A 17747-nucleotide genomic window follows, 5' to 3' on the forward strand; every position below is an offset into this window, starting at 1 on the left:
ACCTCCTTGGCCTATTCCTCTGAGACAAGATCTACTCACTCAGAGAAGGGGCACTCTGTGGCACCCTCGTCCCGATCTCTGGAGGCTGCACGTGTGGCTCCTGGACGGGACGAGGCAGGTTTGAGTTCGCTGCCACCTGCGGTGGCGGCAACCATCACTTCCGCTAGAGGTTAAGAACACTTTTTCACTTTTTATGCTAGCTACTTTATATGACGACTCATTTACAGTTCAATACCTTTTTGAATCTGCCTCAGAGTTTCCGTAGGACCTTCTTAAGAACACGGTTAAGAACATTCACATATTGGTAAATGAGGCCCATTGTTACCTTGTTACACAGTTCTTCACAGTATTACAGTACTCCACAGTTGGTGATATTCTCATTAATTTGGTTATTGTTGCTGTAGAAACGACCTGCCTGTTTCATTTAGTATCATGTATAAAATGACTTGATTCATTTGCCAGATATGTCAGTGGACTGCAACCACTTATTAACTTAAAATGTAACTTTTACTCTTACATTTGTGTTGCAATGACTTTGCCTAGTCATAAAATACCTCTGAATATGTCGATCATGACCTTCATTCTTTGAAACTCTGTAATGAGCACAGAGATTCGTGCCTTTCGATCTCGGTTAACCTGTGTTCCTGTTCGGGATGCTACTGCCTGCTCTTTCTGAAGTACTTGTATCCTGGCCTTTTCCTCAACTGAGAGCTCATGTCTCTCAAACACTTGATACAGAAGCCTTCTGTAGCACACACACACACACACACACACACTATGTAAATAAATGTATACACACCGTAATATCTGCATTAAAATGGACTACTTCCTGAATAACAACTAACCATTCTAAACTAATAAAATATGGTGCATAATTAGGTCTACATCCCACAAGGGCTAAAACAAACAAGACACTAAATTTGTTGTTGTTAAAATGATTTGCATTACCTGTATTTGTGTTCTTCTTTCGGATCCAGCGCATGATAGTAGTGCACCACGAGCACATCCAGGAGCTCAGTCATCCTGTTGCATACCTCGAGCATTTGAATGAATCTGTTACTGATGGGCCTTATCAAGCTCTTCGGGGGGAGGTGGAGAAAACTTTGAAACTGTGCAAAAATCTCCTTCTGTTTAGGTGATTTCTCTATATCATAATAAATATCAGAGCAAAAATCTTCCACATCTGAGCCAAAGGGTCCCATAAGGGCCTTAGCAGTATTGGACACCATGTGAACAGTGTCTCCTGATATATCCAGGAGATTAGGGTTCTCCTTCCTTGCTAACGTTTCAAGCCCAGATTTCTTTCCCCTCATCACAGCACAATTGTCCAGAAGAATGCTAGTGACTTGTCTCCACTCCAGCCCATATGATTGCAGGACATCTTTTAGTTGCAGCATCAGTTCTGAGGCATTTGCAACATTAACCTTTTTGCTTGCAAGGTGCTGTGTTTTCACACTGCCTGCATCCTCGTCATAAAATCGGACCAGTACATTTAGAATTCTATCCATGCTTTTGTCAGTGGCCTCATCAATATTAAGTGAAAACATGCTATTCTTAAGCTTGTCGGACAGATTTCTTTTAAATTCTGGCGAGATGCCGTGTGTAATGAGATAGCTGCCTCGAAACAGACAGATGCGTTAGGGCGAGTTTATCCTCCGCTAATTTCTGACACAGAGTGACGAGTGGATGAGCGATTGTAAATGACAGATCGAACTCGGCAATGAAGGAGCACAAGCGAATTTTTAAATCAGCCACACGATCGGTCATTGAGGGTCGGATATCTGCTGTGGCTGTTGCCCCCGGCAAACGTGAGGTGTGTTGAATCGCTCGGACAGCTGCTTTTAGACTAGGGTCTAACTCGTGCCGTGGCAGCACTTTTTTCCCGCTAGTTCCATATAATATTTTCCTTGCACACAAAGTGCAGAAACATGCTCCTGGTTGCCGGAGTTTTTGACACCAGCTTCCAAAGGGCTTTTCGTCTCTACCCACCTCTTCTATCCAAGACCAGCGCCATTTATTCTTTATGCCTTTATCGACAAGTTTGGTGTCTTCCCCCGGCTTCATAAAGTTGCGCTCCATGACTTCGGCTAGATTTCGCGCTGCCAGTGTGGAAAACGCACAAAAAACTGATCGCACGTGAAGTGACTACTGATTCAATTTGATTGGCCAAAACCAATCATGTCGAAATGTGCGCTCTTTGGTCCATCAGTGCTTGTGTCACCATATATCGGAAAACATTTGGAATGGGTCAGACATAATTCTGACCAATTATTAAGCTTTCTGCGTATCAAATGCACGTAAAAACTAATTTTCGCATATAAATTGCATGATAATACACAATGCATGCTAATGCATAATCCTTATTGAATGCTTATGTGAATTTAGGGGGCGGCCGGGAGTGGGGTTTCAATGCACATGCTAGTGAGTGAGTGTTATGTGAGTTGATTTTTAAGTAGACCTAATTGAATGGGAGAAAAGAGAAACATTTTGTGAACCGTTCTGAAAGTTTAAAAAGATTGGTAATGGTATGCAAGGAGCCTTTATTGCCACCTAGTTCATTATATGCAAATAAATTATAGGCTGTTACTGTTTTGCACAGTGATATGTTCCGAATCCAAACGATGCATCTTAAAATTGAGGCATTCAAATTAACAACTGGTCCCTGGAATTTTTTTTATGAATATGCCGGTCCCTGGCACAAAAAAGGTTGGGAACCCCTGCACTACAGTGTAAAAGATAATAAATAAATAGCAAGTCTACAGAACACACTATGCAACATAAACGCCACTATATGCGTTTTCTTTGACCGGATAGCTATGACTGTGAAAAGACCAGGGGCCTAATGTATAAAACTTTGCGTAGATTTCATCCTTAAAGTGTGCGTACGCACATAAGGCAGAATTTGCGTACGTTCAAAAGTTTTCAGATTTATAAAACTGTTCGTACGCCAGAACCTGCGCAGAATTCATTTTATATATCCCAGTCAGCGGGAGATTGTGCGCACATGTGTCTCCTCCCCGAAATAACCATATGGAGATTACAACGCCTAGTTTTACTATGCATATCCTCATCTGCATATCATTTGCATATGATTATTCATCCACGTGATACCAAGTTTAACGGTAGTACAGACGTTAGGAAATTATGAAATGCGGATGTGCCGTCACATTATTACAAACATTTTTTTTTTAGTAGCCTATCCTTGCCTTGTTTTTGAATTAATAAATCAAATAGTGTTAAATACATTTCAGAGAAAGTTTTTCTCAATCTTTTCCACTGGCCAAAAGTATTTTTAATTGATTTATATTTTAATGGAAACAGATAGGCATGGTTGTGCATTATTTGCACGAAACAATTTTCTCATACAATCTTCTATTAGCTATCAGTTAAAACATTTAAACACAGCATGCCAGAGGAAAAATGTTAAAAAGCATTGCATCCACAACAAATAGGTCTATTTCTATTTATTGAATATAATTTTTTGTAGCCTAACTTCTCAGTAATAATTTCATGTAGTTTAAGTGTTTAACTCCATTAATGAGAATGGCATATTTAATCAAAATGTTTATATCAGAAGTAAAACATAGTTTCACGAGTTCACACTTACATACAATTAAAGGGATTAAAGTATAATGCGTATTTGGCGAGCTGTCCGGGGGGAGGGCTCCGAGCTCGGAATTCGGCCCGAACCCAGAGTACTCCCCCCCCGTATGTAAAGTGGTTTAGGACTAGAAGAGTGGAGAAGGGGTGGAGGAGAGATGCTGCTAGACTGTCAGAGAAATGAGGTGAGACTGCTGAGTAGGGCTGGGCGATATGGCCAAAAAATCATATCATAACATAATCATAATATATATATATACAGTATATTCACATTCGGCCCAATGATATCCTACAAACAATGTTGATATTGAAGGATATGGAAACAAATATAATATAGGCTATGCAATATATTATGTGCAAAAAGCTTTTGTTTTTATATTGACTAAAAGCTAAACTAAAAATGAAAATAAAAAAAAAACAAAAGCACAAACTAATTATATTAGCCTGCATTTGATTACCCCATTATAATCACTTTCACTTTCATTAAAAATATATACTTGTAGGTTTAAAATTCCACATATGGCACATTTATTTTCTCCAACAACAAAAATTTTAGCAATATGTTTATTTTAGTCAGAATTATTGCGTACTACGTAGTACTATTCACGCGCATGCGCGCGCCGGCGCTCGTTCAAGGAAGCATGAATTTTTGCGGAGATTCACTTGCAGAAGCTCGTCCTCTTCTGACATGGACATATTTGTTGTGAAATGGACATATTTGCTTTACTTTCTAACATTTACAGATGGAGAATATGTGAAATGTAAGTTGAGCACTGAGGAAAGCACCACATCTCAAACGCATTAAACAGCGCGAGTATATCTGCCAGTCAGCAACAGTGTCTGTCAGAGCATTTGACAGGGTGGCAAGCTGCCTTAAACTTGTTAACTATATCAAAGTGATTTTGACGCAATTAATATAAGCTTGTGTCATGTTTAGGACAAATTGTACTACGTAGCCTAGCTACTTTCACTGCAGCAGCTCACACTGCAACCTCCGCTATTTTTCAGATGTGCTCATATCAAACTACTGCATCGATATAAACGGTATTGCCTCATTCCATATCGTTTCAAAAAATATAACGATACATCGTACATATTCGATATATCGCCCAGCCCTACTGCTGAGTCTCTATATACATGCTTTAATCATGATTGCTGAGTGCTCTCCACCCGTGTTAATTACCTGAACGTGCTTCTCCCGAACTTGTTAATGAAACATCATTTAGTTATGATTGCTGAGTGCTCTCCACCCGTGTTAATTTCCTGAACGTGCTTCTCCCGAACTTTGTTAATAAAACATCATTTCGCGAGTTCACACTTACATACAATTAAAGGGATTAAAGTATAATGCTTATTTGGCGTGCTGTCCGGGGGGAGGGCTCTGAGCTCGGAATTCGCAGCTTTTGAAAAATGAGAAAAATGAAAAGACCGAATGAAAAAGCCGAGAAAAATGGCGTTCGTCAGGTCCAGTTTTGTGTCCAGCCTCTCACGGGGATTTCGGATGCCCCAACGCCTGTGATGAGACGACTCAACGCCTGTGATGAGACGACTCAACGCCTGCGATATGTTATGGCGCCGTTTGATTCATAAACAATATTTATATTTAATATTTATATTTAAACAATATGAATGTAAGCCAGAGGAGAACTGGCCCCCGACTGAGCCTGGGTTCTCCCAAGGTTTTTTCTCCATCCAATCTGATGGAGTTTGGTTCCTTGCCACTGTCGCCTTGCTTTGAGCTTGCTCAGTTGGGGTTATTTAGTGTTTAGCAATGTTGTTGATCTGTGTTGTGCTACTTTCATGTTATCACTGTGAAGCTGCTTTGATACAATCTGTATTGTGAAAAGCGCTATATAAATAAATGTGACTTGACTTGACTTTTGGTGCAAGGATTTTGAGTTAAAGAAGCAAAAACTAGACAGAAATAGACTAAATTAGACAATGAACTTCGAATATACTTTTCCCTACAGTTTACCCCATTCATTATTTTTGAAGTGAAAAAAGAGTGGAGAAGTTACTTTTGAATATAAATGTGTTAATAGTGAGCTAAAATGAATGACTTTTTTTAATTTTTGAATTAAATTAAATAATTTGTTTATGCATTTACAGTATGATTTCACACAAAAAATGTTTCCTATTTACTGTCTTTACATATTTGACACCCATTTTTACGACTCATTTTTGTGAACATTGTATTGACAGCAAAAAGAAAGAAAAGTTTCACTTGTCCACAGACACAAAAGGGTCATCAAATACAGCAACATATTCTCATTTAAGATTTTGAAAAACAAAATAAACATTGATTTGGCTGCATGTAAAAATGTTATATGCAAAATATTATAAAAAGCAAACGACTTTAGATTGGTATTGTATTAATTTTCAATTTATTTGTAATACTTTTTTCAGTTAAACTGAACAAACTTAGACGTGCACATCACAGAACAAGAAAAAAATTGTATCCAATGATGGAATGTCTTTCATATTATTGTACACAAGTGCTTTTCAGAGCTACTGCGGTCATATGATTTACACTAATCACAAAATGTATTTGACAGTTTCTAATTGGCAAGACAAACGGTAACAGTGAAAGTAACTTTCAAAAACTGTTTTGTCAAGTTTTTAGTAGAAAATAATGGAAATATTCACAATGGCAACACTATTTTAGAAAATTTGTTTATATTTGGGCCAATTTTATTTAATTTTTTTCTCACAGGAGTTTGTAGCCTCAGATGTAAATCTCTAGATTTCTTGAAAGTTCCAGGATTTTTTTAATTGTTAAGAACATGAAACTAAATATTATGAAAACTTTGTTTATCTTTTTACTCAAAACAAAACAGTCTTGTTTTACAACATTTTAAACAACAAAATATATAAACAACCACAACAAAAAAAAAAAAATGTGCAACCAGTTTCAAAAAGTCTCAGTTTCAACAGTCCAAAACATGAATTAAACTTTGACCAGACTTTGAGACATTTGTTACATCTGGGACTGTTTACAAGCATGTGTGTGTGTGCTAGCTTGCCCAAATCTCTTGTGCCCACCGCTCATTCTGTAAAAACCATTTGTGGGCAGACCCACGGTCCAGTTGAAACAGTTGCTCTTGGCTTTGATTGACAGCTGTGTAGCGGATGCTCAATTTGGGGTTTGGTATGAGAGCCGCAGAGAGGAGACGACAACCGGCCGCCAAGTACACACTCTCCGTTACATCCTCGACACCAGCATGCCTAAACCAAACAACTTACATACTCACAAATCATGACCAAACAACATTCAAGCACTTACAAATGGGGTTGGGAATAAAAATAATATTAAAAAAAATCAATTCCAATTCTGTAATTAGATACTTTAGGTCAGGAATCAGATACTTGGCATAAAATTACAATTTAGATTCTGCGTATTGATTTCCGTAGGCACATTTTAAAGGGTTAGTTCACCCAAAAATAAAAATTAAGTCATTAATTACTCACCCCCATGCTGTTCCAACCCCGTAAGACCTTCGTTCATCTTCGGAACACAAATAAAGATATTTTTGATTGAATCTGAGAGCTAGATCAGTCCTACATAGACTGCCTAAGGGACTGGCTCTTGACGGCCCATAAAGTCATTAAAGAAAAGGTTTATTCAATGTGCCTACAGCGGCTCAATTATAAGTTTATCAAGCAACGAGACTACTTTTTGTGCGAAAAAAACATAAATAACGAATTTATTCCACTATTCCATTAGTTCCTTATGGGCGCATGCGCGAGAACTGAGACGAGGACCTTCTCATTCGTCTACTTCTTGTTACCGGCTGCTCACCGCTTAGGAGTTTTACCGCCCCCTACCGTATAAGATGATGTGCTGATATAGCTGGAAGCGCAAAACTTTCTGTTTACAAGAAGAGGAAGATGCGCGCTGTACATACGCTTTTCAATTTGCGTATTTTTCGCACTATTAGGTGCACTTAAAAGCCTTTAGTCTTCTCAAAAAACGACAGTGTTCCTTATAATCCGGAGCGCCTTATATATGGATCATCATTTTATACGGTAGGTGGCGGTAAAACTCCTAAGCGGTGAGCAGCCGGTAACAAGAAGTAGACGAATGAGAACGTCCTCGTCTCAGTTCTCGCGCATGCGCCCATAAGGAAGTAATAGAATAGTGGAATTAAGTCGTTATTTATGTTTTTTTCGCACAAAAAGTAGTCTCGTCGCTTGATAAACTTATAATTTAGCCTCTGTAGGCACATTGAATATTTAAACCTTTTCTTTAATGACTTTATGGGCCGTCAAGAGCCAGTCCCTTAGGCATTCTATGTAGGACTGATCCAGCTCTCAGATTCAATCAAAAATATCTTTATTTGTGTTCCGAAGATGAACGAAGGTCTTACGGGGTTGGAACAGCATAGGGGTGAGTAATTAATGACTTAATTTTCATTTTTGGGTGAACTAACCCTTTAATTTGAATCTAAACTATTCAGAAGGATGTGAAAAAGAACTTAATTCAGCAATCATGCACTGTTTTCTGTGCACACGCATCTGAAGCTCTTGAATAACTTCTGTAACTTTAATAAGGATTTATCTATATTTGATTTATAAAGTGAAGACTACGTAGTGTTATTTTACATTTGATTTCAATTTCTGTACCTGAATACTAGACATACCTGAAAAACACTTATTTGTGCTATTGATAATGTTTATTTATTCTTATTTTATTACTGACTGTTTATACGTCTTTAATAATGTTTGAAATTTATATTAGTTGGGCTAGTTGTTTCCCTGAGGTATTTTTGTTAAAACTACAGCCAAAAGTTCCTTGTGTAAGTGTTCTGTAGGCGGCTGATTTGCGAAAGAAAGAAATATTGACTTCATATATGTTTGATGTCTAAATGTTTGACTTAATTTGTTTTTACCTTGTTAGAATGGAAACTGGGACTCGTTAAGCAGAATCAGAAATGCAATTGCTAAAACTCAAACAATACCCAACACCATTTATAAGCAAAAACAAATCTGTAGTTTTGCCTTCGAACTTTTAAGATGGTTCTATCTCTCTCTCTCTCTCTCTCTCTCTCTCTCTCTCTCTCACACACACACAAACACACATACCGTCTCAGTGTAATTAGAAGTGACTGAGAGGATCCAGCAGGGGCCAGTAGGTTGGTATTAATAAAGGTGATGAACATCTCAAAGGCCAGCGTCATCTCAATTTCGGTGAGACTACACGGCAGAAACAGGCTGTCTCTTTCGCACACCACTGCAGTGTAAAACCCTGCTGACCGAGCACCTGGAACACATACACAAACATTATACAGTATATGCAGTGAATTAGTGACTTGCTGAGCACTGTAGTATTTAAACGTGGGTGGGCTTCTAAACGTCAAATGCAAGACCCCCCCCCCCAAAAAAACTGAATCTATTAGTCCCCGATATACTTCAAGCGAAATAGAAGAATGAAGTGGTGTGACATAATTTCAAACAAATGGGTCAGGATGATTGCTAACAGTAAACCACTGCAAAGATATTTTGAACTACTTTGTACTCCTAAACAAAGAACATCGCTGCGAGTATATTGAGGCCTTTAAAACCCTAAATTCAGTTGAATTTGAGATATTGAGGAGTTATGTGACTCACGTTTAAAAAGGGCCCTGGCACGGCTCCAGTTGTTCTGCTTGCCCAGTTTATGGATGAGATTCTGTAGCTGAAGAGTTTCAGGCACCATACCATGTATTAGCATGAACTCAACAATATCTGCTGCAACAGGTAATGTCTGCTTTATCACACACAAGCGCAGATGAACACTGAACATTTCAGTATAGTCATTGATCTGCACACCATCTGTGAAATAAAGTTGAATTGTCAGGAAAAATATTAATATATGCAATTCATTAAATTCAATTAATTAATCAGCATAACTGTAATAGGCTAAACTACAATGAATGCCTCTTCACACACACAAATACATAATTCAATGCGTCCTTGCTGATTAAGTTAATTTCTCTGAACATAAAATCTTGTTACTTGTATAAAAAGTGATTATGAAACATTTTCATTAGCAAGAATAAATGTATTTGTTTTTACAATATTTTTAAAGCAGAATTATGTTATTTTTGAAATTTTGCTCTCGGGGTCCCCCTACAGTTGGGAAACAGTATTGTCTTCTAGTACTGTCGTAAAATCTGTCATGGTTACACTAAAGCCAAGTTCACACTAAATGATTTTAAGCCCGATTTATGCCCGATTTGCAAATCGTTGAGTCGCCGACAGGTCAGGGTGTTATCGCGGGGGATTAGCGGACGATGAACGCTTGCCAATCTGTTAGTATGAAAGAGCCAACAACGCAGCGAAAACGCTCGCAGACGCGTCTCCGAGCCCAGAAAAATATCTAGCATGCTAGATATCCAGAGCAGTCGCGCGACTCAAACTCAGTGATGTCATGAGTACAGCCAATCATAGCAACGCATGGGTTGAGGACACCAGGTAAATCTTAGTTTTTCTCTCTTTTTTTGCATTTTTTCCCTCAGAGCAGATCGTCGAGCAAACAGTGTGCAGCACTAGTTTCTGTCTGACGTCAATATTCACGTGTTGTGTTCTCTTCTTCGCTGGGTATTGGCGCAATATTTATTTATTTATTGCGTGTTTTTTTCGTGACAAAACTAAATTCTATCTTGTCTACATGGTTTGTAGACAAGATAGAATCGTTGGGTGACAGAGTTGTTGTCAACTTGTTATTTATTTGATTATTTTCAGGATTTAGACCGTAACATAGTACTGAAACAGCTCTCATTGAGTCACAAATGATTTGCTCTTATCATCCGATCGTGGTTGTATCTCTATGCAGTGCGTTGTCAACTCGTGTAGTGAGTTACCTCTTGTTGTAGATCAATCACGTTGTGTTGTGTGGTGTGAACAGTTAACAACTTGAACACTCTTGATTTCACTGAGAGCAAGTCATGTAGTGTGAACCGCACAGTTCAGCCCGACGTTTTAAAATCATGTAGTGTGAACAAGGCTTAAGCAATATAAGTGTGCATTTGTTGACAAGCGATACCCCCGAACTCTGCAGAAGGAAGGAGTTCTCACATCTTGGTCAGACTGCCAGTGTTGCGTGTGAAATGTCTTCATCCCAGGTACATTGGCATATATTTCAGCATGTCTTATGAATATAGGGTCATGGGCTTTATTTTTTTCAAACGTCAAAAGATCACGTAGCTCACATTTACAAGCCAGCGTCTTTATAGTAACGTTAGGTTACTGTTTTACATAATGGATATGCTAAGTCAGTTCAATGTTTGTTGGTAGATAATAGCCATGTCGTCAATATTATAATATCAAGCTACCATGAATCTGCAAATTTGAAAAATTGATTTGCATTATAGCCTGAGGCAAGACACTTTCACCACAAAAATAATTAACAAACATGACTATCAGCCTGCAGACATAGGATAGTTATCCTGACCGACTATTTTGTTTGTCTAATCATGTATTATTTACTTGCAAGAATGTAGCCCCTACGAGACTCAGTAATCAGTGTACTTTTACGTCTCGAGTTGGCGTGGGCTGCCCGCCCTGGCTCTACGGGGATGCTTGAGTGTCTTAAGCGCCCTCAAAAGAAAGCAATGCAGTCTACATTGGATGCAGCGAGGGGCGAAGCTAGACAACACATTACCAACAGTAAACTGATCCCCCACGTGCTGTTTCTGACGCACTTCACATTTGGTTTTACTTGCTGCTTCTGCAGTAAATAGAGGCATACAGAAGTAAAAAAAAAAAAAAAAAAAACGCTCGTTGGGCTCTCGCTTCGGAATTTGAGGAAATGGGGGAAGTGATGTATGCCGTAAAGCAGTCGAATTTTGTAGTTCTTTTTGTGCTTGGGTTTCTACCCGCTCCCCGAAGTTACAGAGTGCCAGTAAAAGCGATACAGACCACGTCAGGCTATGGCAGACCTGTCATTCAACCTATTGTAAGTCGATGTACCATTTCTCAAGGGTTTTGGAAAAATATTATAAAGGTTGAAAAAACTACATAGTACTGCTTTAAGAAAGTGCTGTTTAACAAAATTAAACATAGTGCTGTTTTACAAGGAATAACCTTACAAACACCTGAAGGGGTGGTCAAAATCCCTTGCCTCTTCAGCATATATATCATAATATCCTTTTGAATGATTATGTATTTATTTTATAAAATCAATAATTAAGTATATTCATTGTTACTTAATCATTTATTGACATAAATGTATTCTTTGTGCTTTTGCTTGTGAAATCATATACTTAAATGCATGCTGATGTACATGCACGTCACCAGCTTCTTTTAGGTGCACAAGGCCATTTGTCTCTTTCTCTGGTCTCAGGAGAAATGTTTGTGGATCCTAAAGGCGTCGTGAACACACATGTCCAACACTTATGATACTTCTCTGTACAGATGGTCAAGCTATATTGAGCATTGCTATATTGAACTTTAATTGTTGTATTAAAATGTATTCTTTCTATTATATTTGCTTTCTGGGAAGCAAATGTTATCTGTTTTTCTCCCAAACGAGTGAATGTTTTACCATTATATTTTGGTACACTTAACTGATAATAAGCCGCTCAGACTCTCTTCAGCCTTGATGGGAGCTCCTATTTGCTAGTGTCCTATGTGAATGTAGGGATTTGGTCTGTGTTAGTGTTGCACGGTGCACCAATACTTCAAAAGTATCGCGATACTCGGAAATTAAAAACCTCACGATACCTAAATTTATTAGTATCGATACTTTTATGAATGACCGCGACCCAGATTTGTAAGAGATGTATTTCATGTTGGTGTGTGCCACGCACGCTTCCAGTCTCTCCCTGTGAACGTCTATGTTTCTCCTCACGCACGCAGCAAAGAAGCTGCAGCTGTCATGAGACAAACACTAGGGACTTTAAGCAACAGCTGTTGATAGAACGGCAACGGCAGCCGAAAGTAAACAGTTAACTGCCGTAGCTAAAGAGCGCAAACATCACTAAGCAACAGTAAAGAGAACGGCATAGGGGATAATTTAATCATAAGACTAAATACAAAAAGAAAGTGATTTTAAAAAGTAAGAGAAGGGTTGACCGACAGAATGCCGTTGCCGTTCCACAGAGGCTGTTGCTTAACGTCCCTACTACCGCGAGAAGGCTGCATGCGCGAGCACACGTGATGCAGTGGCCGCCTGTCAGTAGCGGAGTGGCAATCAGGAGAGTCGGATCTTTTCCCGGTGGGCCGGTGGTGTTTCGAGGCCGCGAGGGCCGGTCTGATAGTTATACATTGCAAGTTATTAGCAACACAATCCAGAGGTCTCTGCAACGGCGATAGTTTGAAGCGCGCGTCCGTGTGAAGACGGTGCGCGACTGCGCGAGCCGCGAAAGTAGGGGTGCAACGGTACAGATAGCCCACGGTACGGTCCGTACCTCGGTTTTTGGGCCACGGTCTCGGTTCGGTTTCGGTACATGTTTTGTGCAGAAAGAGACTGCTATTTCATCCCAAAAATATGTTTTATTTTTTTTATGAGCATAAACAGAATGTCACAGTAGAAAGAACATCAATGTGTATGGAATAAATTAACACTCTAGTCTGTACTGAACAACACTAAGCAATACAACCTCTTCAACTACCACTTATGATATACAAAATGTAAACGAGCACACTTTAAAATATTCAAGTGGATCCCAATTCCAAACCTTGATATCTGGTAAATGAAGTGATCAATGTGAAAGAAAAAGTGCACTTTTACCTTTAACATAAATTAGCTTGTGGTTTGAATAAAAAGAGCAGAGCAAAATAATATAATAATAAAAAATACTGCATTCAGGATACAAAGTGCAATGTTATTTACTCATCCACTTTTGAGAGATTCTTGTGCAAAAATATACTGCAGTCAAACATTTGACTGGGTTTGCGTTATGCATCCACTATGTGCTGGGAATGTAGAGAGTAGGCTACGTGGAGCCGGAGGTGAGGCGTTTATTTAGTAAGCGTGAGCGCGCTGGGGCGGGCACGTAACTTACATTCGCAGCCTGACTCATATGAGTATTCAATGTGCGGCGGCTCACTAACAACAGTTGGCTGTTTTGAATGAGACGACCCGTGTGAACGGGGAGCGCTTTATGAACATCTATGACGCGCGAGCAGCGCCGGTCTGTTCGTGTGTCTGTTAGAGTGAGGGCTCGTGAGCGACACACACATAACCTGATTTATACGAGGTTGAACTGGCCGTGTGACAAAGCGGGCAGAAGCTGGACACGAGCGCGAGTTCGCGGGCGAATTTAATAACGCGGATCCATATATAGTAAGGCGCTCCGGAATATAAGGCACACTGTCGTTTTTTGAGAAGATTAAAGGCTTTTAAGTGCGCCTTTTATAGTGCGGAAAATACGGTTAGGATCAGCACGAACTCTATGGCAGAACCGAAGTCCCGCGGGACACGAGGTTAGATTGTCCCGTGCAGGGCTGACCGAACGGTCCGGGATTTTACCGTGTACCGTTGCATCCCTACGCAAAAGACACTGTATCCAACTGATAGCAGCGAAAAAAAGCTTGATTTAAAAAAACAACAACAAAAAAACAACAACACATTTTAGTGCTAGATCTCTTATTTAATAGCGAACTAAATTAATTATCTGCTAGTTAACTGGAGATGTTTCATTTATTTTTGTATTAGGTGTACAACTTTCCCCCCAACTTTCATAGATAGCATAAATAATTTGCAAGCTGCTAAAATAAAGGATACAAAACATCAGCAAAATGATCTATCGGCTATATGATTATAATCAGAGCATGTGCATGTCAGTGATTTATTTATTAGGTTATTACAGCATTAAAGAGCACAGACCTAAAGGGGGTGCATATGAAACGCCTTGTAAGAAATACTTTCCTTTTCAGGAAAACTATCGAAAAAGTATCAAAATCACAATACTTGACTTGGTATCGGTATCGAAACAATAATTTTGGTATCGTGACAACACTAGTCTGTGTTTGAGTGTTAAAACATAAAGGGTTCATTGAAGCCCATAGTTTAAGGCACCATGTTGAAGTCTTACTCCAGTTAGACTAAAGTTTAGTGCTAGTCTTCTTAGTTGCAGGTTAAGGAACCACTGCCATTATTGGAGATTGAATTAGTTGTTCTGGACACACTGGCGCCAGCAACCCAAATCTGTGACCTGGAAGGTCATGACGTGCCTCATCGATGGAGATATGTTTCGTCTATCTGTATATGTGTGGAAAATTACTGTGTTTATCTATATCTTAGCCAATGAGAATCATTCAACGTGTAAGCAATGACGTAGCTTAGACCTTGGAAACAGTATAACTGCTGTGATCTTTGTAACTGTAAGGGGCGCCCTACGAACTCCTGAGTGAGTCTTGAAGCTGACTTCTGCTGATGAAATGGCAAACTATGTTCAGTAAAAAATCTTTTTTTTTTACTTTTTATAATTCTGACTCCGGGTCTTCATTCTTCATATCTGGTTCTGGGTCCTTTAACTGTTAACCCCTAACACACCCTATTGAACAAGTCAAGGATGACACTATACTTTATACTCCTTTTTAGTAATGAAATGTTATTATGTGCTGAATCATTTATAGACCATTTTGCGAGATGTAAACAACACTGGTCCAGAAGCACTTCCTGTTTCAGTTTTTTAACACTACATAAAAGCTGGGATAAAATACAACCAACAGAACATGTAAAACTGAAACAAAAAGTTAAACAACATCTTTAAGATGTTTTCTTTACATGTGAAATAAAGAAAACAGTTACAAACTGAAACAGGAAGTGTTTCTGGAACAGTGTTGTTTACATCTTGCAAAATGGTCTATATTGTTTTAGGAAGATACATAAATTTGTCATCAATTGCGTACAATTTGGACACTAGATGACGCTATGGAGTTCTTTTCATTGTGAATTGGCCAACACAAACACAATTGAGCTCATTTTAAGAGTATAACCAGTAACAGTAATATGACAGGTGAGTAGGGGTCGACCGATATGTGATTTTCAGAGCCGATGCCGATACTGATTATTACAGATCAAATAGACCGATAACCGATATTTTGAACCGATATATTATATTTTAGCCTATGTCTGGTGTAAAACTGTAAATTAATGTCAAAATTAAGTTGACAAATACTTTCTTTAAATGATTTTAAACATATCTTTGAATATGAGAACTGTTATTAATAATAATAATAATAATAACAAAGTGCAGGGAGCACCCAGCAGCATTCTGTAAACATTTTGTAAAACTTAAAGACTCTACAGTATTTTAATGTTTAAATAAAATTTTAGTAATCAAAAAGCATTTCTAATTAATTAAAATCATTAAACTTATTCAATTTTTAGGGCTTTGTGAAAAACCGAACTTTTATTTTGACGGGTAGCCGTGGAGCCTTTGAGTTTCCGTTTGTCTATGATGTGACGATAACTTTTCTCAGTTGAAGCATTAAAAGCTCATGAAGTGACTAAGCGAGCGACTCTGGAGATGTTTATGCAATCATGTCCTCATATAATGATCCGGATGAGGCTGAAAACAGCGCAAGCGTCACGCGTGCTCCAGTGTGTGTTATGTGTGTGTGTGTGAGGTAAATGAAATCACACGTCAGCGCCATTCATTTAGAGACACGCAGGATTAATATTTAAAGTCCCCCTCCGATCATATTTTGATCTAAACATTCCAGTGGTCTTTAAAATATGATTATGCCATTTTTAGCCAAAATCACAAAACCTGTGCCGTTTTATGGGACTTCACTTCAGCAGAGCGGCAGTAGCTCATTAGCAATTCGCCTCTGGGTTGTGGGCGGAGCCGTTGGCACGGAGACGACCCTCCCCCTCCCCGTTGCTGAGAGCTCTCCTCTGTCTCTCCCGCTAATGTTGTTGTATTAATTTATTAGTTGTTGAGTCTTAAGTTCAGGGCAGGCTATTGCGGTCTGATTCTGTTAGTTCACCTCACCTCCTGATCCGAGACATTCATTCCTTTGCAACTTCATATTTATCAGGTTTGTTCTCCTCCTCTCGTGTCTCAATACGTTAGCTGTCGAATCGTCAGTGTCTGACTCTGATCTGTCCTTTTACTGTCTATGGATCTGTTTGCTGAGCCGTGCTGTGTGTTTCGTTCTTCCTGTCAGTCCCATAGACTAGAGGCTATGCTGTCAGTAACGTTACCGGAAAGAGAAATGATTAGTTCATCTCTCGAGTCTTCGGGTATGAGTCGTTCTTTTGTCACTTGACCGCTGGTATCTCGCATGAAATACATTAGTTTCGTATTATTGACTGCGTCTGAATGTATATTGTTTTATATTTATAGGCATTAAATAACTTTTCTATACTGTGCATCTGTGGTGTGTTTTATTATATATTATACATGAATTAACTACTATTACATTATATTATACATTATCTACGTGCTTGTTTTTAAAAGGTTTAGGGAATATCAGTATGGAGGGAGGGGAGTATGAGCTTGTGGCCCCACCCAGTGGAGTTAGTATTGCACCCAGTATTGCTTGTTAGTTTTGTGATATTGTTGTGTCTTTATATTTTTATTCTTCTTCTATGTACAGCACAGTGGTCAAATTCTGTTGTGTTTATTTGTGCTATATAAATAAACTAAATGAAAATGAAATGAAATGATGAGTTAACACGTCACAACTCCAGTCTATTTTAGCCGACATTTTAGCGTCTGCTACTGATTGACAGCCATTTGAATGTAGAAATACTCAGAAATGCAACTTCGAGCTTACTTTTCTTGAGAAACGCCCTCTAACATTAGAAAAATGACACAAGGACATGTTAACACCTAGAAAAAAAAAAATTCATCGGAGGGGGTCTTTAAATAGTCTTTTTGTGGTTTGATTTGTACTGACCTGCTTTTTATTAATTCATCAAAAAGTTGACCAATTCCGTGATATTCCGCTTTATACAGTAAATTCTGTTTTTATGACTGGAGTCCGCGATTCCGTCTGTTTACTGCATCGCGGAAATCACAGGGCTGTATTATATTGAGGTATTTTGCAACTTCAGTGTATTGCAATGCTTCTTCAGCAAAATCTGCTGCTGCCTTAACTTTGAGAGACAACTGATGCCTTTGAGAGACAACTGATGCGTGATCAGTGAAGCAGCTCCAGTCAGCGAGTGCTCTCGGTGTGAGAGTGCAAAACTTTCAGTGCCTTCAGCT

General features: G+C 38.8%; 1 protein-coding gene and 1 pseudogene across 3 annotated transcripts in view; both read right to left on the reverse strand.

The window, feature by feature from the left end:
- Positions 1-543: 543 nt before the first annotated feature.
- LOC148970919 (uncharacterized) lies at positions 544-2167 on the reverse strand (annotated as a pseudogene).
- Positions 2168-5965: 3798 nt separating this feature from the next.
- topaz1 (testis and ovary specific TOPAZ 1) overlaps positions 5966-17747 on the reverse strand; it is a 106108-nt gene continuing 94326 nt past the window's right edge. For all 3 annotated transcript variants that reach the window (XM_089122823.1, XM_089122824.1, XM_089122825.1), the window contains exons 17-19: positions 9208-9411; positions 8683-8860; positions 5966-6825 (exon numbers count right to left, since the gene is read on the reverse strand). In XM_089122823.1, the coding sequence (XP_088978949.1) occupies positions 6615-6825; positions 8683-8860; positions 9208-9411 (593 nt within the window). In that variant the 3' untranslated portion in view covers positions 5966-6614. The remainder of the gene's footprint in view (positions 6826-8682; positions 8861-9207; positions 9412-17747) is intronic.

The sequence above is a fragment of the Pimephales promelas genome, chromosome 18 (assembly GCF_988280905.1).
Source record: "Pimephales promelas chromosome 18, fPimPro1.hap1.1, whole genome shotgun sequence".
NCBI lineage: Eukaryota > Metazoa > Chordata > Actinopteri > Cypriniformes > Leuciscidae > Pimephales > Pimephales promelas.